The sequence below is a fragment of the Nelumbo lutea genome, chromosome 4 (assembly GCF_056320005.1).
Source record: "Nelumbo lutea isolate HS-2025 chromosome 4, American lotus-T2T, whole genome shotgun sequence".
In the NCBI taxonomy this organism is placed as follows: Eukaryota; Viridiplantae; Streptophyta; class Magnoliopsida; order Proteales; family Nelumbonaceae; genus Nelumbo; species Nelumbo lutea.
This window is the reverse complement of record NC_142687.1, coordinates 7440528-7468181: the sequence shown is the minus strand read 5'-3', so window position 1 is coordinate 7468181 and position 27654 is coordinate 7440528. Positions and strand designations below refer to the sequence as shown.

General features: G+C 40.1%; 1 protein-coding gene and 1 long non-coding RNA gene across 3 annotated transcripts; both read left to right on the top strand.

Annotated features, from left to right (window-relative positions):
- Positions 1-489: 489 nt before the first annotated feature.
- On the top strand, positions 490-3574 carry LOC148853673 (protein LOW PHOTOSYNTHETIC EFFICIENCY 1, chloroplastic-like). The gene has a single exon (XM_088941363.1). The coding sequence runs from the start codon at positions 837-839 to the stop codon at positions 3126-3128; it is 2292 nt and encodes a 763-aa protein (XP_088797489.1). The 5' UTR covers positions 490-836; the 3' UTR covers positions 3129-3574.
- Positions 3575-10934: 7360 nt separating this feature from the next.
- LOC148853672 (uncharacterized) lies at positions 10935-23218 on the top strand. 2 transcript variants are annotated; one of them, XR_016094941.1, is made up of 5 exons: positions 10935-11063; positions 11177-11251; positions 11646-11709; positions 12494-12548; positions 22862-23218. It is a non-coding gene; the product is annotated as an uncharacterized LOC148853672 (long non-coding RNA). The 2 variants fall into 2 exon arrangements; XR_016094940.1 differs by having other exon boundaries at positions 22865-22999.
- Positions 23219-27654: the final 4436 nt, after the last annotated feature.

The window sequence follows — 27654 nt, the reverse complement described above, 5'->3', positions numbered from 1 at the left end:
GAGATATTCCCAATGTAAGGCTATAAAACTTATTGGAACGGACCTTGCACTGACTGAATCCGGTTTTGACTATTGGTAGTATATCCAGAAAAACAAGGGTAACGTGGCAAAGTTGTGGGTCCTGTCCTGGCCCAATCTACGGATCTTGTCCCCAACTCCACTGCCCAGACCCAAAATTGATGAGCCTTTTACCGATTACCAACAGTAAAGTATTTATCCATGCTTTACCAAAAAAACTTAAATTGTGAAATATCAAATACCATTGGCGTGGTGTTGATCTGTATGGGTACGATCGATTAACCGTCTTATATACATATGTATTTGTATCAGAGTTGTACTGTAATAATTTATAGCTCATCTCCTCGTGGACGAGACCGTCCTCACAAATTTGTCCTTAATCCGGTTTCCGCGGGGACCTCACCCGCACCCGCACCCGCACCCGCACATTAACGAAAGCAAAAGAAGTAGCTAACGAGTAACGATGAGCCAGCCGTTCTGTTCCAAATTGAATGGCTGTGAGTAGAGAGGAACAGTTGTGGAAGAGAAACCCTCTTCAACCCACCCCACATATCAACCGAATCTCATCCAGAAGGGAAAATTTCACTACTGTCTCTTCCTCTTTCTTCAAGGTATGAACCCTTCCCTCCTTGTGCATCACTGAATATTCATCAGTGACAGAACCTAAGATTCATACCGGAAAAGATGGGTATTTTGTTCTGTTTCTTACGACAGAAATTAGTGGCAAATGAATTTTGAGAGCAAACAGTTTATACACATATACTAAATGGGATATTTCGTTGTGGGTTTCTGCTTTTACTTATAAATTTACGCTTAAGATGCAAGCTTTAAGCGTCTGGCCCTTAAAAAGGGACTTTTTTACAGTTCCATATTTGGGATTTGATGTCAATTCTTCTTGTATTTCAACAATAAGGAGAGGGAAAAAGAAAATATGTGCTATTGATGGTTGTATATATCAGGGCAGAAGTTCTCATCTTTTGCTAGTTTCTAGAACTTCAGCGGAATTTAGGACTGGTGCTTGTTGTTGGAATCCAAATTTTACTCCTCAGTATGGGATTTTTTTCAGTCTCTCCAAACAGAAATTTGTTCTCTTTTGTGAATCAAAGAGAAATTTGTTTGGTGCTTCTTTTGCACTGGCTTGGACATTGGAGCAACGAGCAATTGGCAACGAATTCGCTACAGAAGCTTCAAATCCGCCAGATAAATTATCAAAAGATGGAGAATGCCATCTTAGTTTTAACGAGGAAGTGAATGAGACAATTCTTTCTGAAGGAGGAGGACCAGGGGGAGAAGCTAGTGAAAATGAAAAAGTAGTTGAAGATAATAATACAAGGATTGACGTTCGTGCACTTGCATGGAGCTTACGGCTTGTTAAAACTGTAGGTGATGTAGAAGAGATTCTAAAGGATATGGGTGAACTGCCCCTTCCTGTCTATTCCTCCATAATAAGAGGTTTTGGAATAGAGAAGAGACTAGAGTCAGCAATGGCTCTTGTTGAGTGGCTTAGAACAAAGAAGAAGGAGATAAAGGATTTTAGTGGTCCGAACCTTTTCATATACAATAGTCTTCTTGGTGCAGTGAAGCAATCTGAACAGTTTGGGGAAGCGGAGAGAGTCATGAAAGATATGGCAGAGGAAGGGATCCTTCCTAATGTTGTAACTTACAACACTTTAATGTCTATTTATTTGGAACAAGGGCAGTCCATTAAGGCCCTTGATCTTCTCAAAGAGATTCAGGAAAAGGGCCTCTCTCCATCTCCCATATCCTATTCAACAGCTTTGCTGGCTTACAGAAGAATGGAAGATGGAGATGGAGCTCTAAAGTTCTTTGTTGAACTAAGAGAAAAGTATCAGAAGGGTGAAATAGGAAAAGACAATACTGATGAAGATTGGGAAAATGAATTTGTCAAGCTGGAAAAGTTTATAATTCGTATTTGTTACCAAGTGATGCGGCGATGGCTCGTGAAGGGAGATCACTTGAATAGCAGGGTACTGAAGCTTCTTACAGATATGGATAAGGTTGGTCTGAGGCCTGGTCGGGCAGAACATGAGCGTCTTGTTTGGGCGTGTACTCTAGAAGGGCATTATACTGTTGCCAAAGAGTTGTATAACAGGATACGAGAAAGGGAATCTGATATTAGCTTATCTGTCTGCAACCATATAATATGGTTGATGGGAAAGGCCAAGAAGTGGTGGGCAGCTCTGGAGATCTATGAGGATTTGCTGGACAAGGGGCCAAAGCCAAATAACCTATCATATGAGCTGATTGTATCTCACTTCAATATTCTACTCACTGCAGCTAGGAGAAGAGGAATATGGAGATGGGGTGTAAGGTTACTTAACAAAATGGAAGATAAAGGCCTGAAACCTGGGAGTAGGGAATGGAATGCAGTTCTTGTAGCCTGTTCCAAGGCATCAGAAACTTCAGCTGCTGTGCAGATATTTAGAAGGATGGTAGAGCAAGGTGAAAAACCAACAATTCTGTCATATGGGGCATTGCTCAGTGCCCTTGAGAAGGGGAAACTCTATGATGAGGCTCTCAGAGTTTGGGATCATATGGTTAAAGTGGGTGTTGAGCCAAACCTGTATGCCTACACAACTATGGCCTCTGTTTGCATTGGACAAGGAAGACCTGAGAGGGTAGATTCCCTCATCCGTGATATGATTTCATCTGGGATTGAACCCACTGTTGTCACTTATAATGCAATTATAAGTGGCTGTGCACGGAATGGTATAGGCAGCACTGCATTTGAATGGTTTCATCGCATGAAAGTTCAGAATATCTCACCAAATGAGATTACATATGAAATGCTTATTGAGGCTCTTGCAAAAGATGCCAAACCAAGACTAGCATATGAACTGTATCTAAGGGCTCAAAAGGAGGGTTTACATCTTTCATCAAAGGCCTATGATGCTGTAATAGAATCCTCACGGTATTATGGGGCAACTATAGATGTAAGTGTTCTAGGACCCCGTCCTCCAGAGAAAAAGAAAACTGTGAAGATTAGAAAGACTTTGTCAGAGTTCTGTAACTTAGCTGATCTCCCTAGGAGAGGCAAACCATTTGACAGAGAGGAACTTCATGCTCGTCAAACACTGGGAAACCAGTAACTGGGGTGTTGCGATGCAGTCAATGCAACGCAAATTATAGGATATGGGAATTCTTTGCTTCCATGTTAGCAGTAATGAAGCAAAGGCAGAAAAGATATGCATAGAAGAATCATATTTTTGTGGTTAGAGCTGAAACTGTAAAGCAGAATTTGTTATGCAAGGGTATGGTGTATGTGGATGGATGGTCACTTAACCAGTATAATAGCCATCGGGCAAGCTGACATCCAAATTACAGATCATGTCACAGAATCAGGCCAAATTTTATGTCTTTTGATATGATGTGACATGTGAGGTGGTGTTACTTGTATCATATACTGTGGCCCTATCTACTTTTATCTCACACAGATTTGGACCAAGTCATTTTCCAAATCCAGTTTGAGATTTGAAAATTACGAGCTGCAAATTTTGAAAATGTTGATTTTATATCAAAACCCAATTATTATTTAGCACTTCTCTTTATATCAAATGATGGTCTTCGCGATAAATGTGACAAAGAACACACACACACACACAGAGAAGTATGCACTATGCAGTCCTTTGAATGACAATGATGATAAGAAGTTTCAGCATTTTATAAACCACACTACAACAAAGTTAAACTTTGACAGCGTTTTTCATAGTGACATTTTTTATTCACCACTATATGATAGCTTTAGTGGTGATTGTTAAAAGTGCCACTATATGCATATAACAAACACCACCATACATATTTTTTATGTGGCACACATTCAAGTGCTGTTAAAAATATATTAAAATCGCCATTCAAATTATTTTCTTTAAGCAGCAAATACTAAATTGCTATTAAACACCACTATATGTATTTGCTCTCTGTTTGAACCATTGACATAAAAAATGTGTGGTAGCAATTTCTTCTTCCCTCCTCGTGTTCTCCTTTGAGAAAGTCTCATTCATATTCATTCTTGGGTCATTTCACTGATAACTCTTACAGCTTCGCAAGCAAAGTACAAGATCAAAGAAAGAAGGTAAGTGTTCACCCTCTCCTAACTTGTTAGAATAATGTTAAAATAACTTAGTTGCAGATGTTAGGGTCTGTTTGGCTAATTAAAGTGTTTTTTATTTCATTTTTTTATTTCTGTTATGTTTGTTATTGTACTCAGGGGCACAAGGGTCTTTTCCCTTGTTATTTCTGTTGCCCTATATATAGTAAAATAAACATTGGCGCCACCGGTATTGTTACATTGCAAATCTTCTTCTCTTCTCTTCTCTCTTCTTCCTCTTATCTCTGGCCGGCCACACTGTCAAGATGGTATCAGAGCGGGAATGCTGATTAAAAGTGAGCAAATCGATCAACCCTACTGTCAAGAGAAGATCGATCAACCCAAAGAACAGATCGAACAGACTAGCAGAACAGAACTCTAATTCTGGACTACAGAATAGCTACAACTGGTACAGTTCTCCCTATTTTTCTCTTCTTTACTCTCCTTGGTCATGTGCTGAGTGAAAACCCTATAAATCTGGGGCGGCTGAATGCTGTCGGACCTGTGTAACCCTAGTTTTCTTGGATCGTGTGATCCTGTTCATGTGTTAAGACAACTGTAGGTCAAGGATGACCTGTCTTCTCAATGGTTTGAGTTGATTATAAGTAAGAAGGATCTCTCCTGCTAATTAGTGGTTGTTGGACATTCTGGAATTCTAGTAGGTGGGGACTGTTAAAACTATACAGGTCTAAAATCTTCCGAATATTACCTCAGTTTTTGTCCGGAATTTGGTACTGTTTGTGCTCAATCTGGTTGGTAAACCCGAGTGTGTGGGTGTGAACTGAGTGGAGCATTGTTTTGTGGAGTAAGGAAGGGTCCTAAGTCCGGTGTTTGGGACTGATTAACTGCTTGACCATGTCGACTGAGAATTCTGCTACTTCAGAGATCTCAGGGAGCCACAATGGAGTGAGTGGGGGAATGGATATGAGCTTTCCCATGGCTGTCATTCCCTTTGATGGTCTGAATTACCTTGAGTGGTCTAGGGGGATAAAACTCTACATCACTGCTAGGGGGCGAATAGGATACATCAATGGGAGAGTAAAGGAACCGAAGTATGGAAGTGCTGAGCATGATAGGTGGAACCAAGAGAACAGTATGGTGATGTCTTGGCTCTTGGTTTCAATGCTGCCACAAATAAGGAAGACTTTTATGTGGGCTGAAATTTCTTGTGAGATATGGGAACAAGTGAAGTCCACTTATTCAGAACAGAGACACTATGCCAAGATATATCAACTACAAGCTGGATCTTCTACTTGCAAGCAGGGGGAGAGGAGTCTCTCGATGTACTATTCTGATTTGACATCAATATGGAAAGAACTTGATCACTATCAGAATGTGAATTGGAAGTGTGATGAAGATGCAAAGGCCTATAAGTCACTTGTATCACAGCAACGAGTGTTTGTCTTCCTCCTAGGGCTGAATCCATCATATGAGTCCATCAGGGTACAGATCTTGGGTAGTAAAGACTTGCCATCAGTCCAGGAGGTGTATGCCTTGGTACAGTCAGAAGAAAGCAGAAGAAGTGTGATGAATGGTGTAGAAGGGGAGTCAGTTACCCTAGCGGTCCGGGGAAATTCAGATACAAATGTTGGAGGTGGTTTTAAAAGGGGTGACACTAAAAAAAAATCAGAAGATAAAAGCAAGCTTTGGTGCACTCACTGCCAGAAAACATTTCACACGAAAGATACATGCTGGGATCTCCATGGAAAACCTAAATGGGCACAGGATTTGGGTAAGAAGTCAGCACCGGATCAGGGCAAGAAACTAGGCCAACAGAATAAAAAAAAGGTATAACTCAGCTAATGTGGCATCGACAGAGACTAGTCCTTCCGTAACTCAGGAAAGACATCCCGGTTTTGACCCTAAGGAAGATATTATCAACTCATTCCGTGAACATTTGGAATTGTATGGTAGGACTCTCTGCCAGGTGGATTATGGGCCTACTCCTTCTACCTCATTTGCGTCTACATCAGGTAATGCCACAGCCTTCCATGTGTCATCTCATACTACTGATTCACCTTGGATTATTGACTCTAGAGCCCCAAATCACATGACCGGTAAGTCAAATTTGTTCCAGACATATAACCTTCTCTCTAGGAGAGATAAGGTAAGACTAGCTAATGGTTCTTTTTCTACCATAGCTGGTCGAGGCACCATATCTCTCTCACTTGGCCTTACTCTTCCTAATGTCCTGCATGTTCTGAAATTACCTATTAATTTGCTGTCCATTAGTAGTCTTACTCACTCTTTGAACTGCTCAGTCACCTTTTTTTCGTCTTCATGTGTGTTTTAGGATTTGACCTCGGGGAAGACGATTGGTAGAGGAAGCATGGTGGATGGTCTCTACGTGTTGGAGAATAATGCTGGTCTAGTGGCGACTGAGTCCACAAGTTCGTCGAGTGGGAGTCATGCCTATTTATGGCATAGTCGTTTAGGTCATCTTTCTTTTGAGTCGTTAAAAGTTATGTTCCCAAAGTTGTTTGAGTCCTTGTCAGTGAGTCAGTTACAGTGTCAAACTTGTCAGTTAGTAAGCATTGTAGAAGTTCTTTACCTTTACGAAATAAAAGATCTGAATTTCCATTTCATATTGTTTATTCTGATGTTTGGGGCCCTATTACTCTACTTATTGCGGCTGGCTATAAGTATTTTGTTACTTTGATTGATGATTATTCTCGATACACTTGGGTTTACCCTATGCGATTTCGAGATGAAGTGCCACAAATTGTAAAAGATTTCAACGCATGGTATTCACTCAGTTCCAAACGGAAATTCAAATTTTTCAGTCGGACAATGCAAAGGAATATTTCCATAGTGACCTCACGAAGTTCTTTTCTTCGAGTGGGTCACTTCAGCGAAGCTCTTGTGCTAGGACACCCCAACAAAATGGTGTAGCTGAATGAAAAAGCCGTCACCTTCTCGAAGTTGCCCGTGGCTTGCTAATTCATATGAATGTGCCAAAACAGTTCTGAATGGATGTAGTATTGTGTGTGACATATATCATCAATCGCATGCCCTCTCGACTACTAGAGTATAAGGCCCCACATCAGCTCTTGTTCCCTACACACCGCTGTCCAACATTCCGATGCGTGTTTTTGGGTGGTGTTGTTTTGTCCACAACCTGTCACCTACTCGTGGTAAACTTGACCCTCGGGCTATTCCTTGTGTTTTTCTTGGTTACCCTTCATCTCAAAAGGGGTATCGTTGCTATGATCCCATTGCCCGCAAGTACTATGTTTCCATTGATGTTTCATTCTTTGAGAGTCAATCGTTCTTCTTGGTTTCTCCTCAGGGGGAGAGTAGGGTTGAGGAGAAACAGGCGACGACTCAGATTCAACTACCTCCTTTACTCGATCCTCCCCCGTTCCGGGTTTTTCATTGTCGCCATAAGAGCTAGCAGAGTTCAAAAGCCGTGGAGCCGGACACTATGCAACCAACATCATCGGATTCACCCGAGGCAGATCCGTCTCATCAGCCAGGTACACTTGCTCCCATTGCTCATTTAAATGTTGATTCACCTATCACCAATGATCTTAATATTCCTATTGCTAAGAGAAAGGGTATTAGATCTTGTACCACTAATCATCCTATCTCTAATTTTGTGTCCTATGAGCATGTTTCACTTTCGTACCGTGTCTTTCTCTCTTCTATGAATAGTGTCCCCGTTCCTAAGACCGTGGCAGAAGCTTTGTTAAAACCTGAATGGACAGATGCAATGTAGGAAGAAATTGATGCCTTACACAAAAATGGTACTTGGGAGTTGGTAGATCTTCCTGAGGGGAAGAAACCAGTGAGGTGCAAGTGGGTGTTCACAGTGAAACACAAAGCTGATGGAATTGTTGAAAGGTACAAGGCTAGACTGGTAGCAAGAGGCTTCATACAAGTATATGGAGTGGACTATGCAGAAACTTTTGCTCCAATAGCGAAGATGAACTCTATCCGGATTCTCCTTTCCTTGGCAGCAAATCGTGATTGGGATCTTCACCTGCCTTCTTGAATGGTGACTTGGAAGAGGAAGTGTACATGACCCAACCCCCAGGGTTCTGTGCCAAAGGCAGTGAACAAAAGGTGTGTAGGTTAAAAAAGTCCCTATATAGGTTGAAACAATCACCTCGGGCTTGGTTTAGTAAGTTTCATTTAACAGTCCAACATATGGGATTCAAACAATGCCAGTCAGATCATACCCTGTTTATGAAAAGAGGTGAAGGTAAAATTGCAGCTCTTATTGTGTATGTGGATGATATAGTGATCACAGGAGATTGGGAGGTTGAAGTCCAGAGACTAAAAAAATTCTTAGCCACTAAATTTGAGGTGAAGGATCTAGGCCCCTTACGATACTTTCTTGGAATTGAAGTTGCCCGCTCTCACAAGGGCATCTTTATTTCCCAACGGAAGTATGTACTAGATCTACTAGAAGATACAGGCAAGTTGGGGGTCCATTCGATTCACCTGTTGAACCTAATCACCATCTGGGAGACAGTTAGGGAGAGTTTTTGAAAGATGTAAAGATGTTCCAGAGACTCGTGGAGAGACTTCTGTATTTGTCTATGACCAGGCTTAATATTGCCTATGCAGTGAGTGTCCTTAGTCAATTCATGCACAGTCCAAGGACAACTCACTTTGAGGCTGCAGAGAAGATCTTGAGATATCTCAAGAAGTTTCCTGGAGCTGGTTTGTTGTTCCAGAAACACAGTCACTTAAAAGTGGAAGTATATACTGATGCAGATTGGGTAGGAGCAGTCAATGACCGAAAGTCTACCAGTGGTTATTGTGCCTTTGTAGGAGGAAACCTTGTCACATGGAGAAGCAAAAAACAAAGTGTGGTGGTTAGATCCAGTGCTGAAGCAGAGTATAGAGCGATGGCTCATGGGGTTGCGGAAATCATGTGGATAAGAAATTTGTTAGGTGAACTGGGTTTCGTAGTAAGCAATTCTACGTCACTCTACTGTGACAATAAAGTTGCCATCAATATTGCTACTAATCCAGTTCTACATGATAGGACGAAACACATTGAAGTGGACAAGCATTTTATCAGAGAGAAACTTGAAAGTGGAGAAGTGTGCACACCATATGTCAACTCGGAAGAGCAATTTGCAGATATCTTCACCAAAGGTCTTCATCATGTGCGGCACAAAGATTTGTGTGACAAGTTGGGCATGATTGACATCTATGCTCCAACTTGAGGGGGAGTGTTAGAATAATGTTAAAATAACTTAGTTGTAGATGTTAGGGCCTGTTTGGCTAATTAAAGTGTTTTTTATTTCATTTTTTTATTTATGTTATGTCTGTTATTGTACTCAGGGGCACAAGGGTCTTTTCCCTTGTTATTTCTGTCGCCCTATATATAGTAAAATAAACACTGGCGCCGCCGGTATTGTTACATTGCAGATCTTCTTCTCTTCTCTTCTCTCTTCTTCCTCTTATCTCTGGCCGGCCACACTATCAAGAACTCAAATATCTTCTTCTTCTTCTTCTTCTTCTTCTTCTTCTTCTTCTTCTTCTATGCAACTTAATCTCCTGATGCTATTGGAGGGCTGTTCTAGAAAGATGAGTAAGGAATCGAATCAAGTCTAAGATATAAGAGAGGTAAATGGATCCTCTTTGTGTTTCATTTTGGTTTCATTAAGATTTCTTCAATTTGGTTGCTGTGCTAACTAAACAGGGACACCACTTGCTTTCCTTCTTGTCTAGGGTTTTGCCTCTAGTTGTTTCTCCATTTATGGATTTCTTTGAGCTCTACTTAGAAAATAAACCATTTATTTGTTCACTTCTTCTGGTTCATTTGGGCTTTCTGTTTACTAAAAGGTTAGGGTTTCAAACTAGGCATAACCATAGCACATTAGAAATTTTCCCTCTTAGCAACCTCTTTAGCAAGGTTTCACAAAGAGAAATGAAAACATAAAATAAATTTTACAAGATACACATACCAGTACCTTTTCTTTTAATTCAAAAACACTAGGAGAAAAAAAAAAAAAAAAAAGCTTCATACTATCTCTGTTCTCCCTGGACAGTGGACAGGTTATGCCAAGTTTGAATAGCTTAACCCCCTAACAGTGCAGTCGGTTCAGAAGTATAGAAATAATTCTGACTCTTTCAATTCCTAATCATTGGCGGGCAAGAAGTCATCCAACAAATAACCTCAGGCTTGTATACATTTTGATTAATTGTGGAATATATTTCATACAAGTTTGCATTGTCTTTATCTATCTTCTCTTGCACAACCTGCAAAATAATGAATCTTCACTAGCAGATAAATTCGCATTCCAATGATCTAGTGTTGCCAGAGGTGGATTGGAATAAATAGTCAAACCAGTGGCCTAGTGAGCTTTCTGGGCCCTAGTATTTTGGTAATATTTTTATCAGCATAATGATTAAACACCAGTTAAACCAGTAATCTAATTACCACTGAGCTTTCTGATTTTGTCCAATCTGGGTCTAACACAATCTGCAATTTCAAGTACTTTTCTACCAAGACGTTTATCCTTTTCCTTACAAGACACCAAGGTGAATTTGTATTTTCTGGTTTCACATTGCAGTTGCTTTATTTTCTTTGTTTATGATTGTTGCATTTTAATTCTATAATTTTATTGTTTAACATAAAGCCTATGCATATTCATTTGATTTGTAGAGCCTTGTATTTCCTTAACATAAGCTACATGTTCCCACTACCTGCAGGGTTCTTGGCTTTGTATTTGGTTGGTCTTTCCTAGCTGATGCACTAGGCCCAAACTAACCTAACTAGATAAACATAACCATATATATGATCTTTTGATTTTCTTCAACTTCCCAATTTAATCATGTCTGTCTAGGAGATTTTTTTTTTGATGAATCATGTCTGTCTAGGAGATTCATTTTCAACAACTTACTTTCTGCTTTATGTAGGCATGCTTAGGCTCACAGGAGAGGCTCATTTTGTGGGGTTTGTCTTGCTTGAACCTAGGTGCCGTGTTGCTTGGCTTTTTTCTATTTTTGATGAATTAGTCTTCAATTTGATATCAAATACACAACTTACTATATTGTAAGTTGTACTTATGATGCTTAGGGTATAAACAGGTTAGCTTATGTCAGACTTGAGCATACAAATGACAGCAGCATTGTGGAGGCTTTTTGAAACAACTTGTGTTTCAGGTTTGTATTTGGATATACCTATGGATAAATGACAGCAGCATTGTGGAGGCCATAGGAAATGCATTTATTGCAGGTTAGCCTAATCATGATAAAGTTCTTGCAATCATCAGCGTGGTAGTTGAGACTTCACTTTGCAATCATGTATCTATGCATTACTTGTTGGTTCATATGCTAGAAGTATGCATGCTTGCTTCATTTTCTATCCAATTGTATCAATTAGCATATCACTAGGTTTCTTGCTGTATGGAGGAAGGTATGCCTTCTTCCTTTTCAGTCTACAATATCTATGCATATGCACAAGTCTCTTTCCTTTTTTTAATGGACCTGGTCCGGTCCTCCTGTATAGATACTTTTGGTTCTACTTGAATGATGGTATCTGGTTTTCTTCTTGCAGACTATTTTTCATGCTGAGGTGCTTCCCTATTGAATCTAAAGGACATAGAAAGAAGCTTCATGAGGTATCTACTTCTTATCAGGTGGACAATTGAATTGTAAAAACAACGTAACTTTCAGTCCCAGATTGTATCAGATAATATTTTCTTTTTTTTTTTTTTTTGAATCTTTTAGCTTTTATTCTATTTACTTGGTAGCCTAGAAGCTTTATTACTATCATTCGTGAAACCTCTGATGCAATGTCAAGGGTATTAGATGCTGGCACCTTGAAGGATATGCTCCATTTTTTATTTTCATGTTTATGTTTTTCTTCCTTTCTTTCTTTATTTGGTAGGAAACTGGGGTACAACAGTGGGTAGCCCTCCCCTAACGCTTAAACCCCTCAATCCCTGGTGAAGGCAGGATTTTATCCCAAGTCTCCACTATAACCAGCTAGAGACCTTACCAGCAAGCAAGATGCCATTTTCATTTAAGCTTATATTGAATCTTTTGGTATGGAAAGCCTAATATTTGTCAGACGATAGAGCTCTAGCGGTCTAGCCTTTGGAGAAGGTAATGAAATGAGAAAGACAGTAATCAAAAAATGATTAATGGTGCCACTTTTTAAAATGACAAAGAAATATAATTTGTTATTTCATTGTTCCTTCATTCTTATGCTGAAGTCATGCTTGTTTTGGATATACTCTTCATTGACAAATATATGAGTTTTCTCCAATATTTATATCAAGCTACATGGTGCTAAGGAAATAATCTTTGTATGCAATTGTTTTACTGCAACCTCTATCTGGACTTCCAGTTTAATTTCAAAGTATTTAATTTCATTCTTCTAACATGCATTAACTTTTATAGGTTGGATTTGTTACAGCAATATATGTTCACTTGCTTTCTTATAAGATGCTTTCTGGTAAGTACTAAGTTTCCAAGCATAATGCGTTACATTCCTATGTGAATCAGTAAACTTGCTTTTTAAGAAAGATGAGGCATGGAGATTGATGTAACCGTTTTCGGCCACGTACCAATGTTTTGTGATGTAAAATTTTTTGGCTAAGTACCTCGTTATTTGACCCGGTGGTGACGTGCCTTAGTGACGAGCTACTTGGTGGCGAACCCCCTGGGGGAGAACTGCTTGGTGGCGAACTGCCCGGTGGCGAGCCCCCTAGTGGAGAGCTACTTGGTGACAAACTGCCGGGTGGCGAACTGCCTTGGTGGCGAACTGCCTGGTGGCAAATTGCTTGGTGGCGAACTGCCTACTAGGCGGCCGATGCCTTAGAGAATGCTGGAGCTCCCTGGTGCGGCGCAATCCGACTACCCTCAGCATGAGGTGGTTTTCTTTCCTTTGTAGGCTGCGGGAGATGAGGGACCTGCGAGAACTTCATCTTTTCCTCCTCTTTGTAGGTGGCGGGAGCTGGGGGACCTCCGAGAACTCCATCTTTTCCTCCTCCTTGTAGGTGGCGGGAGCTGAGGGACCTCCGAGAGCTCCATCTTTTCCTCCTCCTTGTAGGTGGCGGGAGCTGAGGGACCTCCGAGAGCTCCATCTTTTCCTCCTCCTTGTAGGTGGCGGGAGCTGAGGGACCTCCGAGAACTCCATCTTTTCCTCCTCTTCGTAGGCGGCGGGAGCTGAAGGACCTGCGAGAACTGAATCAGAGGTCCCGGGGGTATTTTCCCAGTGGGGGCTCTCCGATGCTTAAGTTAGCACTCTTATTGTAGAGAGCTTTGAAGATAATATGAGAGAGCTAGAGAGCAGGGTTACTTCCCTTTTTTTCCCCTTCTCCCCTTTGAGGGGTGAGGTCTTTATATACCGGAGTCCTCGCGGGTTAGGTGGGTGAAAAGCCTCCAAACGGTAAGACTCGTCGCATCCTGTCAGAACTGGGGTACGGTGGTGAACTCCTCGAGGTCGTCAGGCTAGCGCTTGTGTCAGGCGGCCAGGTCAGCGCCTGGGCCGGGTTGTCAGAGGGGTGCCTGCGTCAGTCGGTGGGTCAATGTCTAGGCTAGGTCGTCAGGTCGGCGCCTGTGTCAGTCGGCGGGTCAGTGTCTAGATCAGGTCATCAAGCTGGCGCCTGTGTCAGTCGGCGGGTCAGTGTCTAGGCCAGGTTCATCGGTGGGTGCCTTGGCTGGATCATGCGCTAGGCTGGTCCAGTTTGCGCAGGCCGCGCGCGCGCCGCGCAGTTCGCGCGTGCCGTGCGCAGTTCGCGCAGGCTGTGCGCGCGCGCCGCGCAGGTCGCGTGTGCCGCGCGCAGGCGCGCGTCAGGCCGCCCGCAGGTCGCGCCAGGCCGGCCAGACTGGTGCCCGGGTGGGTCACCAACTTCGTAAGTTTGTTGGCTGGGTGTTTTCCTAATTGTCATGAGGTGCCACGTGTCACAATTTCACTTGAGGGCCAAATCTGCCCTCATCAGAGATGATTGAGGACTGTGGGGCATGAAGAATGTGTTCTCCTGCGTAGTGCCTATGTCATACATGTGGTGGCATGTAACTAACCTTCTGGATGAACATTTGGTGGAATCACATGCAGTAGATACAGAGGTAAAAAATAAGAAGTTTACCATCCTACTGACATAATCTGCCACTGAAAAAAGATAATGCAAAAATTCAAGAAGGAATTTTACAAAGGTTTTTGAATTTTGGTTTTGGCCTCTTTGTTTCTTTGGGGAGGAGGGTGTGAAAGTGAGGAAAACCTCAAGTCTGGAAACTAGTCTCACCAAAATTAAATCTATTGAAATAATATGCTCTGTTGCTAGTAGTCAACTACTAGCAACAGAGTTTATTATTTCAACAAAATCCTGAAAAATTGAACAAATTTCCCCAAATTTTAACATGTGTTACAGTTGCTAATTCCAATTGTAAAATTGTAAAATCTAATAAACATGATATTTTGTGATACTTATTTGAGAATGAAGTAATTGGAGATATTTTTCTTCCCCCCTCTTCTATTTGAGTTCTTCTGAACCCCCTATCAACTGAGATGAAGAGAGTTTGTTTAATAAATTTAGATGGCACTTGAACTGACTTGATTAAGAAGAAGATTCTTCGGTGTCATAAGAATTAGCATAAATAGTCTGTGTAACTTGCTACCTTCTTTCTCATTAGAAAATAAGAGAATCTACTTAAGTTGAATTGTGTTGTTCAAATATTCTAGCCTGTCCCAAAGAGAAAGAAATAGAAGGATTATTGGATGGTGATTTATGTTGTTAATTTCTAATTTGAGTGTCCATTTGGGTGGGCCAAGGATTAAAATATTGATATTGTATGCCCCATCTGTATTGGTGCACCCAGGTATGCATGGATACACTGATACACAAATATTTTAAAAGTTTTAAAACTTTGTGATGCCTTCTCTCATACCTTTAATCGCTAATATATATGCTTTCAAAGGAGGGAATCTATCAAAAATAGCAAACCTTGACAATTTGCAAAACAAAAAATGCAACCCAGCCCAAAACAAAAAGACCAAATTCCCTCAAGTAGAAATTCTCAAGAATTGGAGCCCAGCATTTGCATGCAAGTTAGTCTAGGGAGCTTGCAAGGCAGAAATGCAGCTTACTTATATGGCCCACAATTTAATGTTTGTAATATAAATAGGAAAGAAAATATTAAAGTAAACTTAGATGAGAATAAAGCCAAGTGTGTTAATCATAGGTCAAACCTGTTTACATTCATAACCAGTTACACAGGTTTGTCTTAAAATGTCAATAATCTACAAGGTCATGCATGCAGTCATCTCACAGAAGATACCATAGCTATGTTTGTACAGGAAAAACAATCAAATTTTTTCAAAATTTTAAACATTTTGAGAAATGCAATTACCGGTCCAGAGAATATCCATGTCCAAGTTGTCAATTTGTACCCTTCCCCAAGAGAAAAGTTTCTCTCTCTGTAACAAGTTTGTGCCTTCTTTGACAAGAGATCTGCACTCCCTTTTTTTCTAGAAAGCCCAGAAGAAGTAAATATCTATTGGTCCCATTGGTGTTGATTAGGTAACAGCCCCATTACTACTTTATTAGTAGTAAATACCTCTGTTATAGCAAATGCATGGTTGGAATTTACTATTTGGAGCATAGCTTTTCAAGAAGTTTATATTTTATTTTCCTACTTTTTATTTATTGGCTCACAGCTAATTTAGTCAATGCTTTGTATGAGTTGTTTGCCCAATTTTCAGCATGACAAGTCCTGCCACTGTAAGTAGATTATTTTGCTCTCTTTATTATCCTATATACTAAAGAGGGCATTACCTAATGATGGTCTTGGCTATCTGGGTTCTTATAGAGGTAGATTAGATATGCATCTAACCTTTAGGTCCTATATAATTCCAATGCTTAAATCAACTCTCGTAGCTGGTTTATGTATGGGCCATGTACAACAGATTGATGGACATGTCACTTATTTGGGTCTTTCTAATTGATGTCACTTATTATTTATTTACTTTGATAATTCTACATGTTAGGAATAGGATTTATCTACCTGAAATTTGTTCAGTTTCTTTTTTGTCTTGTTTTTTTGGACCAAAAGACAGAAACCCATGTGGAAGGATGTTTTTCAAAGCAGGGATTCATATCATACAATCCAATTGACATTAGTATGAGAAGCTTTACCTACTAGTTTTGTGCATATTTGAACAAGGATCTTGTGTGAGAATTGAGAAAGTTGTAACCCAATGATTTAAAAGGCGTGTTGGTGAACCTAGGCACACAAGCGAGGCACATTTTAGGGTATGTGCCTTGCCTAGGTCCTAGGCGCAGCCCTTTCAGCGTGCGCCTAGGCGTGCACCTGATGCACCTTGCGCCTCAGCCCAGGTGTGCACCTTTTGAAAAATTCACGCTTTTTTTTAGCCTAGCGGCTCCGAGAAATTAATGTCTCTTGAGGTGACTCTTTTCTTAGTTACAACTGCAATATGTGACCGAAGAAACTCTGGAGTAAATTTTGGACATGAATGATTTGTAATACTTGGTATTTTAGTATAACCAATCTTTCTTTCATTAATATATGGGTTGTTGGATGTTTATCTTTTTTTCTTCATCAAGTGTCCCATTTGTGTGTATATATGCTTAAGGAAAAATCTATGATGCTGGAATGACATTGATACCAGAAAGGAAGCAAAACCCCCTGTGATTTTTTATGAAAATCACTTATCGGTTGCCACTTTTATGATGCCAGACAAAATTTGTGTGTTTATGACAGACTTTAGGGCTTATAACAGAGTTTTATGGGTGGATTTCAAGTTGCTTTAACCATTCATTCAGTTCTTGTAGGGTGTGATTGGCCATAACTTTAGGGCTTATAACAGAGTTATTTTTTTCACTGAAAATAAAGCTAACAAATTCTAGAGCTCTCATTCATATTACTGCAAGGATTTGCAATCTGTTCGGAATCTACCTTATGCACTGTTATTATTTGATGTTGTGCAATTCTCATCAATGGTTTAGTTATTTCTACTCTTAGGTTCATTTATTTTATAAATTGATTTTTGCCTTGCTCAGAAATTCAGAAATTCTTTCTTTGACACGTAAGAGTAGTCCCTTTTCAAGACTTTTAGATTAATTTTTTTTTTCAAATCAATCTACAATCCTTTTCATTTCTTAAAAACATCAAATTAGTATTACCATTTGAGGAGCTGAAATACAACCTAAAACCCTTTTCATTGGCTTTTTTTCTTTTTAATTTTTTGCTATAACTTATTTGTGTTTTCAGGTTATAGTTCATAGCTTGCCCAACTGGAAAAGAAAAATCCTACAACAATCTTAGACTAGAGTTACCTTCCCCAATTCTTCATCTTTTACAAATTAATTATCCACTTTTGTGTATTGTTAGTGTTATAATTCAGGTATGCCTTAGAGTTCGGCCTGACTGAGTTCAGTTATGTAGAAGAAGAAAGAGTGATAGAGAAAGAGAGAAAGAGAGAAAGAGAGAAGAGAGAAGAGAGAATTCTGGTTTGAACTGGAAGAGTCAACCCAACTTCTCCCAATCGGCCAGTAAGTATTTATATTATTATTAAAACATAACTGAAAATACCTATGTGCCCTTACTTAAGTTAAGAGCACATGTTTCAATACAACATTACAGATCAACAACATCAATCAAGGTATAAGGACAGAAATACCCCTACGCTAACACTCCCCCTCAAGCTGGTGAGTATATATCATATACTCTCAGCTTGTTACATATGTAGTCCACTCTTCCCTGACTCAAGCCTTTTGTAAATAAGTTAGTCCACTGATTTCCTGTATTAACATGTGTAGTGTCTAGCTCTCCATTCAACACTTTCTCCCTCACAAAGTGACAGTCAACCTCAATGTGTTTGGTTCTTTCATGAAACACTGGATTAGAGGAGATATTACTACAACCTGATTATCACAATAGAGCTTCATTGGAGTGTTAATGTTGTACCCTACTTCCTGTAGAAGGTTCCTTAGCCACACTAATTCACAAGCGGTATGCGCCATAGCCCTATATTCCGCTTCTACACTGCTTCTTGCCACAACCGTCTGCTTCTTACTTTTCCATGTAACCAGGTTACCTCCCAGAAACGTGCAATAGCCTGTAGTAGACCACCTATCAGACATAGAACCGGCCCAATCAGCATCAGAATACCCTTCTATTTCAAGTTTTCCCCCACTCTTGTATATCAGACCGCGACTCGGGGCCCCTTTTAAATACTTCACAATTCTCAGAACCGCATTCCAATGAGTAAGAAGTTTTTGCATGAACTGGCTTACCACACTAAGTGCAAATGAGATGTTTGGTCTGATAATGGTTAGGTAGTTCAGTTTGCCCACAAGTCGTCGGTATCTGCCAGGGTCTTCAAACACTTCACCCATATCACTGTTTATCTTGGTATTTGTGTCCATAGGTGTTTCAGCTGGTTTGGCACCCAACAAGCCTGTTTCTTCCAGCAAATCAAGCATATACTTCATCTGGCACAGGTTAATCCCATACTTGGATCTGACTACCTCTATCCCCAAGAAGTATTTCAGTTTACCCAGATCCTTTGTCTAAAAGTGATCCTGTAGATAAGTCTTCAGCCTATCAATACCAATGTTATCATTCCCAGTAATAACAATATCATCTACATACACCACCAACAGTATTTTTCCTCCCGGAGAGTCATGACTAAATACATAATGGTCAACCTTGCACTGTTTCATGCCAAACTTCTTTACCACCTCACTGAACCTACCAAACCATGCTCGAGGAGACTGTTTAAGCCCATATATAGCCTTCCTTAGTCTACACACCTTACCATCTTCCCCCTGAGCAACAAAACCTGGAGGTTGCTCCATGTAGACCTCCTCGAGTAAGTCACCATGCAAAAAGGCATTCTTGATATCAAACTGATATAGTGGCTACTCATACATGGCTGCAAGAGAGATCACAACACAAACTGACCCTATCTTAGCAACCGGTGAGAAGGTCTCTGTGTAGTCAATGCCATAGGTTTGGGAGTACCATTTTGCAATTAATTGCGCTTTCAAGCGTTCAACACTACCATCAGGCAGATACTTAACCGTATAAACCCACTTACAACCAACAGCTTGCTTCCCAGGAGGAAGAGCAGCGAGGTCCCAAGTATGATTATGATGAAAGGCTGAGAGTTCTTCTTCTATGGCACGTCACCACCCTGGAGAGGCAAGGGCTTCTTGGACATCTTTAGGAACAATAACTGATGATAACAAGGTAACAAACTGGCGATGGGAAGCAGAAAGGTGAGTAAGAGAAATATAATTAGAAATGAGATGAAAGGTGCAAGTACGTTTACCTTTCTGCAAAGCAATGGGTAGATCAAACTCAGATGCCAAGTGGGGTTCTGGTGCCGGATCCGTCGACGGAGATGTAGCTGGAGGAGTAGTAGCCGGTGCACGTGGGCGATGTGTATACACATGACGGATAGGTGGGCGTTCAACAGGTGGTGGCACCGGAGGCAAGGATTTGGTCACAACTGGAACAAACTGAGGATCGACAACGGGAAGTGGAAGGGGAGGAGGTGATGAGGAGGAAGAAGCATCACCAGACCCCAAAAAGAACGAAGCAGACTCAAAGAAACTGACATCAGCACACACAAAGGACCGTCGAGAACCAGGATGGTAACACCTATACCCTTTCTGGGTCCGAGAATAGCCAAGGAAGATGCACTTGAGAGAACGGGCATCAAACTTGTCATTCCCAGGACCCAAATTATGGACAAAACAGACACACCCAAAAACTCTCGGCGTAAGAGGAAACAGAGACAAAGAAGGAAACAAGACCTGAAACGGAGACTAACCATCAAGGATGAACATGGGCATCCGATTAATCAGAAAACAAGAGGTAAGCACTGCATCACTCCAAAAAGGTTTGGGAACATGCATGTGATGCATTAGGGATCTTGCTGTTTCAAGGAGATGGCCATTCTTTCTCTCAGCCACCCCGTTTTGTTGTGGGGTGTAGGTACATGAGGTCTGATGTATAATGCCATGTTGGTCCAAGTATTCCTGAAATGATGAGGATAAATATTCGCGGCCATTATCAGAACGAAAAACTTTGATGTGGGTACCAATTTGGTTACGAATTTCAGCATAAAATTTTTGGAAAATGGTTCTCCTCTCCAGTGGCACTGTCGATTTGGTCATCCGTCGTTCAAAGTCTTGAAGTCATTGGTTCCGTCCTTGAGTCAGCTTTCTGTTTTGGATTGTGAGTCGTGCCAGTTTGAGAAACACCATCGTGTTCCCTTTAGTTCTAGGGTTGATAACCGTGTTGAGTCATTTTTCTTTAATTCATTCAGATGTTTGGGGTCCTTATAAAGTAATGTCATATAATGGATACAAATATTTTGTCATTTTTGTGGATGATTTTTCAAGGATGACGTGACTCTATTTAATGAAAGGATCTAGGTCAACATTACCAACACTACAAATTGAGGATGTGGAACCATTAGCAAGGGTGACAGATTGTGATGTTGAGCAATGAGATAAGGAGGAAAACACACCTGGAGTTCCAGTCATGAGATCGGAGGCTCCAGAGTCAATGATCCAGGGATTGGGTGTAGATGCCAGACAAGCCATACCTGAGTGAGCAAAAGTCGTCGTGTTCTGCTGTGATTGGATAAACCTCATATTCATCACGGGGAACACTCACCATCTCCTTCATGGGACCATCTGTGGATGTAGGAGGCAACTGGTCAGATGAATGATTCTCCTGTTTAAAGCTGGAACTTGAGTCACCGGTCGCGGCATGATTGGCCCAGGTTGAGGGAGGACCATGTAAATCATAACAATAGTTGATGGTATGTCTATCCATACCACAATGAGTGCACTTCCTCGGGCCTGAGCTACGTCCTCTACCACGGGCTCCCCCTGAATCTCTGCTCCCAATACGACCACCACCACGATTATAAGTAGACCCACCATTGCCACTTCGGCCATATGCAGAACCACTACCAACACCACGGCCAGACTGAGCTCCCCGAGCTCCACCTCTACCACCATGGCCTCTCGATGTAGCAAAGGCAAATCTATCTGAGATATTAGAGTTCTCAGTAGATCCGATAGAAATCCTCCGAAGTCGAGCAAATACATCTTCTAGGGATAGAAGAGCTGATCCCCCTAATATCTGAGTCCGTACTTGTTCATATTTAGACTTTAGTCCCACCAAAAATCTAGTCACATCAAGCTGCTCTCTCTGTTGTTGCTGAATCTTGACATCAGAAGTGAGAGGATGATAGACATTCAACTCATTACGTATGTTCCTCATGTTGGCATAGTACTCCTCAAGACTTTGATTGCCCTGTTGCAGATTAAAGTACTCTTGATAAAGCTGATAAACTCTGGTTGTATTGTCTTGCCCCGAATACAATTTTTCCGCATGGTCCCACACGTCTTTGGCAGTATCAAGGAACATGGAGTTCATACTAATCCTGGGTTCCATACTGTTCCACAACCATGTGATGATCTGAGCGTCCTCTTGCTCCCAATCTTCATACTCGTGAGAGTCAGAGGAGGGTTTCTCCTCTCTAATATGTTTTACCTTCTTCTTTGCCTTTAGAAAGACTTCAACGGATTTAGCCCAAGGCACATAATTCTCTCCATTTAACTTAATGGAGGTCATCTGAACATTCAAGTAGTCTGTAGGCACCATCACACTAGGTTTATAATCATTACTGTCTCCCATTATGTTATCACCAATTCTGCACACTTGCTGAATTCTATTATCACTGAGATCTGCACACTACACACCACTAGGTCACACTTGTCACACTGATTGCAGCACTAATTGTTGTTGGAATGTGTGCTCTTTACACCACAAACCCTGCTCCTACAACTACCTGAAACCTCACCACTATATGATCTGAAACACACATCCTATTTAATCCATAACTTATATCAAGAACTGAAATCTCTTACCTTATCGTTGAAGTAACACCCATGCGAGCAGGAGAGCAGTCCACACACAACAGTCACTTCACACACAACAGCCACACAGTTCGACCCTCTATTCTTCCTCTACTAGGAGAGGGTGACCTCAGAAATCACAGCAACCGACCACGTACGACCTAATTGGAGGCATAGAGATCCCCAAGGGAAGAGGGCGATCACTCCTTTTCAGCCCTTTCCCTTATCTCCAATCGAACACAGAAAAAAGAGGAAAACCCTAGATAGGGTGCACAGAGAATGAACCCTAGACAAGCAGAAATCTAGGCAAATTTAACCTGCTCCGATACCATGTTATAATTCAGGTTTGCCTTAGAGTTCGGCCTGACTGAGTTCAGTTATGTAGAAGAAGAAAGAGTGATAGAGAAAGAGAGAAGAGAGAATTCTGGTTCGAATTGGAAGAGTCAACCCAACTTCTCCCAGTCGGCCAGTAAGTATGTATATTATTATTAAAACATAACTGAAAAGACCTATGTGCCCTTACTTAAGTTAAGAGCACATGTTTCAACACAACATTACAGATCAGCAACATCAATCAAGGTATAAAGATAGAGATACCCCTACGCTAACAGTTAGGTTCAGAGATGGCCTAGCTGCATAAGTTGGGACCATTGGAAACTCCAAACTTAACGGATATTTAAGTGTTTTTACATTTTAATTTGCCACATGGACTAAAAGTGTTTTTACATTTTAATTTGCCACATGGACTAAATAAACAGGGCAAACTTTTGGGTTATATTTTTACTTTTAAAAAATCAATGTATTTATTTAAGTCGTGTTTCTGGCAATGGCGGCTGAAGTTGACATTGATGGTCATATGTAGCAGGTAACAATAATTTGATCCTTAAATACCATATTGTCACAAGTGAACTCTTCATCATACCATCAAGTGCCTTCACCATGCAGCAACGTGCCACCAGAGGTCATTAAGTGTGTTGGGTGGGGCAATACATGTATTTTGTATGGGGAGAACGCCAATGACATTTTTGTAATCGTCAGTATGATTTTTCACTAATAGTGATGTTTCCTTTTGTCACTTCCCCAAAAGCTTAACTTACTCTTTGAAGGGAGGTAGGTAGTCGAGTGAATTAAGAATGTTTAATGGTTAAGCACAAGATCTCCTTGACGCTAAGCTGTGTATTTGTGCTTGCCATCATTTTATGCAATATAAAAAGCCTTTTGACTAATTTGTATTCCATCATTGTTGCTTCGTTGCTTGTTACTTTGTTCCATAGGCTTTCTCAACACAATCGAATGCCACACGGGGCCTTGTATGTTAGCTAGCTTGCAATTTTATACACTTCTCCGCTTAAAAGTTGTAGTTACACAAAAAACTTTCGGTCTCCCTTTTCACTTCATCTCTTAATCAGTAGCTACAATTTTCCCTACCTACATTCCTACATAGTCATAGAGTCATGCTCTCCATTAATACCAATTTTCTTGGGTCTTGGTTTTTAAGTCTTGAGCTGGTTTATCAAAAGTTGTTGAAGAGGAAGGTAGTATTGAAGATTTTCTCAAGGAATTAAGTTCATAGATGGGAAATTTAGGGGAAGAGTGCTAAGAGATTCTACAGTTGGAGTCTATGATCTGGAGTACGTTGAAGATAAATTAAGCTTTGATCCAAGACTTTTCAGAAGAACATAAATGACTTTTGTATGTATTAAGTTATTAAGCACAACTTTTTGTTATCTGTGGAGTCTCTATTATTGGAATTTTGATTTGAAAGTGATGATTGTATAAACATTTTGTGGGGTATATGTATATGCTTTCTTAGGCCATGTATGGGAGTGCTTTAAGTTAAAAATAAGTGTTTATTCGAATAAACATTTATTTGCATTTGGCACCCAACCATTTCAAGTGCTTATTTTTCTCTAATAAGCACTTATTTCATATTGGTGTTTGATAGTCTTTTTCTCCTATAAGCACTTAAATAAGCATTTGTGACTATTTTATCCTTCATTTTCAAAATATACCCTTATGAAAGTACTTTTATTAAATTATTTTTATAAAAATACTTATGAAAATAATTTTATGAAAGCACTTTTATGAAAGTATTTTTAGGAAAGTATTTTTATGAAAATACTTAAGTACTTTTATAAAGGCACTTTAATAAAAGCACTTTTACGAAAGTACTTTTATAAAATTCAACTAGGGATAATTTTAGAAGAAAAAAAATGAATAAGTGCTTATTGTATAAACAGTTAAAAAAACTCGGAAATTTGGGCTTAAAAAATAAACCCTTATTTTTAAAACAAACACTTATCTTGGGTTTATTTCTTTTACGAAAGTACTTTTATAAAATTCAACTAGAGAGAATTTTGGATGAAAAAATTGAATAAGTATTTATTGTATAAGCACTTGAAAAAATCTGAAAATTTGGGCTTAAAAAATAAGTCCTTATTTTTAAAATAAGCACTTATTTTGGGTTTATTTCTTGAATACCAATAAATTTTTAATGGCCCAAATAAACATTTATTTCGAATAAATACTTATTTTTAAGCACTCCCAAACATGGCCTGGCCTTAAAGTGATGACATGAAAGTGAAAAAATCTCTAGAGTTTGGATTAGCTCAAACTTGATAATGGTTTGAGGAGCTGTATAAGCAATAATAACATCCACGTCAGTTATCCATGGGAAGAGGGAGATTGAGTGATTGTGGGGCATATACACCTTGTGGCTGATGAGGGCTTCATTAATAAGGAAAGGGATCTGCTCCTCACAAATGGATGCCTCACAGGCACATCCATGTGCATTGTAAACATCTCCCATAAATAATAACTTATTATAAGTACAAGAAACATTCCTAATGCATAGTATGATGTGCATGTGAGGTCGTGTGAAACACCCTGTGTGAACAGAAAATCCAGTCTCCATTATTGATTATACAGTCATCAAGTTCAGCTGCCAATAGAACTCACCATCTCATGCTTATCAGCATGTAATTTTCTTGTCAATGCACGATAGAACACTTTCTTCCACGGAATCGCAATGGAATGGCCCACCACATTCCAATGACCCCGCAAAGTTTTCACACCTGTGGTGATTTCTGATTAGCAGGCCATCGTCAGCCACAAGGTGTAGGTGTATATATGCTTTGCACAGTGGAGGGCTGGGCTCCATAACCTTTTATTATGTACTAACTCTTAATCATCTCCTATAAAATTTTTAATAGAAGCATAAAGTGCATGGAATGGAATCTGAAGAGAGACAGATGCGAAATAAAGTGCACATGTAATAATGTATTATTTCATTAAGGCCTCATTTGGAATATTGCAAATATAAATATGCATATAAGCTCCTTTTGTATTTGTTTTGTATTGAATGAATATATTTGTATTTGTACTCTTATCAAATAGAGCTTAAGGCTTAATTTGGATGGAGTATAAATATAAATATGTAGAGTGCAAAACCTTATATATTGTATGTACATATTTACATTTGTACTATTCTTTCCAAATTAAGCCTATTGTGCAGTTTAATTTGGGAAGAGTACAAATGTAAATATATAGAATGTAAAAACCTTGTATATATATACAGAATTGAGTAAACAATATAAAAGTATTTGATGGGTTTATAATTAATTAATGATGTTACTTCGTGGCTATTGATTTCGGCCAATATAACAAGTAGATTGAATATGTGTTTGGTTCCGTTTATGTTGCTTATTCAACGTTTGTATTTTATTTGTTTGTAAAACTGAGAGAAAAGTAATAATTATAACTGTTTATGATAACTAAGTTCCATTAAGCGCCACTAGGCACCGCATCAGCATACCAATGAAAAGATGCCTGACCATTGGGGAAAACTTTAAAAAATAATTTCTCCAAATGGTAGGTGTGCACAAAAATTGAAATCACATTTTATCGTTCTCAATACATAAGAAAGAGCATGAAAAGGAAATTACTGAAGTAATACCTATGTGACAGCATTTATTGAATCAACACACACCCACTGAATGTGTGCGTAGGAGTATGGCCAATAGTACCTTTGGTATTGAATAATGAATATGTATCCAATCTAATGGTCTTCTATTTGATGATGAATGGTGTAAATAGGTCTGCAGGAATAATATTCTTTGTAGAGAAGCTTCCTGCTTCACCCAATTAAGATATCGGCTTAGAATATTATACATATGTCAGAGGGGTTCAATTTCTGACCCAACCCACCATCTACTTACTTTTAGTTGGTGGATTTAGGTGTGTGGGTTGGGCTCTCTTTCTCTTCCTCTCAGAACGTGCAGATGCCAGAGGGGTAGACCTATTCATGGACTGGGCAGGGCTGGGCTTTTACTTTTCATAAATAGGATTTTATTAGGCCTGAGCTTAAGTTCAGCCCGGTCAATGGGCCTACAATATGGACTCGAACCCGGCCCTAATAAAAAGCCCAAAGCCCGGTTTAACAGAAGAAAGGACTCACCTCCGGTTTGTGTTCGTTGGTGCTGAGTTCATGTCTAAGAGAGAGAGAGAGAGAGAGAACTCACCGTCGCCTCGCCGGTGCCTGAATTCATGTATGAGATTTTCAGAGAGAAGAAGTGAGAAGAGGAACGAGAGAGAGAGAGAGAGAGAGAAGACTCATGAGGTTGTGAGTGACTGTGAAAACTGAGAAGAGGATATTAGGGTTTTTTTTATTTAACCTATAGGTCGGGCCAGGCTTTTTTAACAAATCCCAAGCCCGGCCCGCAACATAATCAGGCTTGAGCTTTTAGGCCCGAGGTCAAGCCGACGGGCTCAAATATGTGTTCAAGCCCGTCAGGGGGCGGGCAGGGCCGGGCTGTCGGGCTGTCGGGCTACCCGGCCCATGAACAAGTCTACAGAGGGGTATCAAATGACACCCACCCAACAACTACCACCCCTACAGCCAATCCCATGAATCCTTGCTGGATATAGCCCAAAATTCCCCGAGATGCTCTCCATGGCTGAAAGCCTCGGTTGAGGTAGAACGACTGACAATGACTTTTTGCTGCTTAAATCACATTCTTTGAAGCTTATGATTATTTGAAAGAAATGATTTTTCGTAACGTTTCAGCTGATTCAGTTCAACGGTATAATGCCATCCTTCATATAGACGGTCCGGCAATTGATAAGTTGCCTGCAGCTAGTTTGTTAGTAAAATCTCAGACTTGGGATGAAGTTCCGCCTTCATCACTCATCAGAGTTGGAGGGTCTAGGATTAGGAGTTTGTGAGAGGGACGTTAATTGCTCTTGTTGTATAGCCCATTTGCCTATCAAAAAGTTCATGGGCAAATTTTTTAATCAGAAAATAAAATACAGGATAGTGCATGCAGAGTCCTAAAGGGATTTGTTGGAATGACCCCTCCTGTCTCCTGAAAATGAAGAACCCAAATCTATTCAAGCATTGCTCTTCGATCTCAATCTTCTGTAATTGTTGTTCAATAACGGTGTAACTTTTTCTCTTCTGTTCAATTTTGTGTGGCATTCAAAGTATTGATATATCTGATGCACGAACATGCACGTAGGGTATTTCAGGTGAACAAAAACTAGTTTTTTTTTTTTTACTTTCAAATTTTTACATAGGGCGGATAATTTTCTTGTTTAACTTTTTTTGTAGAAGCCTTTTCTTGAGCCAATAACATCAACCAGCCGGCACGATACGAT

Excerpts from the sequence above, each read along its gene's own strand:
- LOC148853673 (XM_088941363.1), top strand. The coding sequence starts at position 837 with ATGCAAGCTTTAAGCGTCTGGCCCTTAAAAAGGGACTTTTTTACAGTT.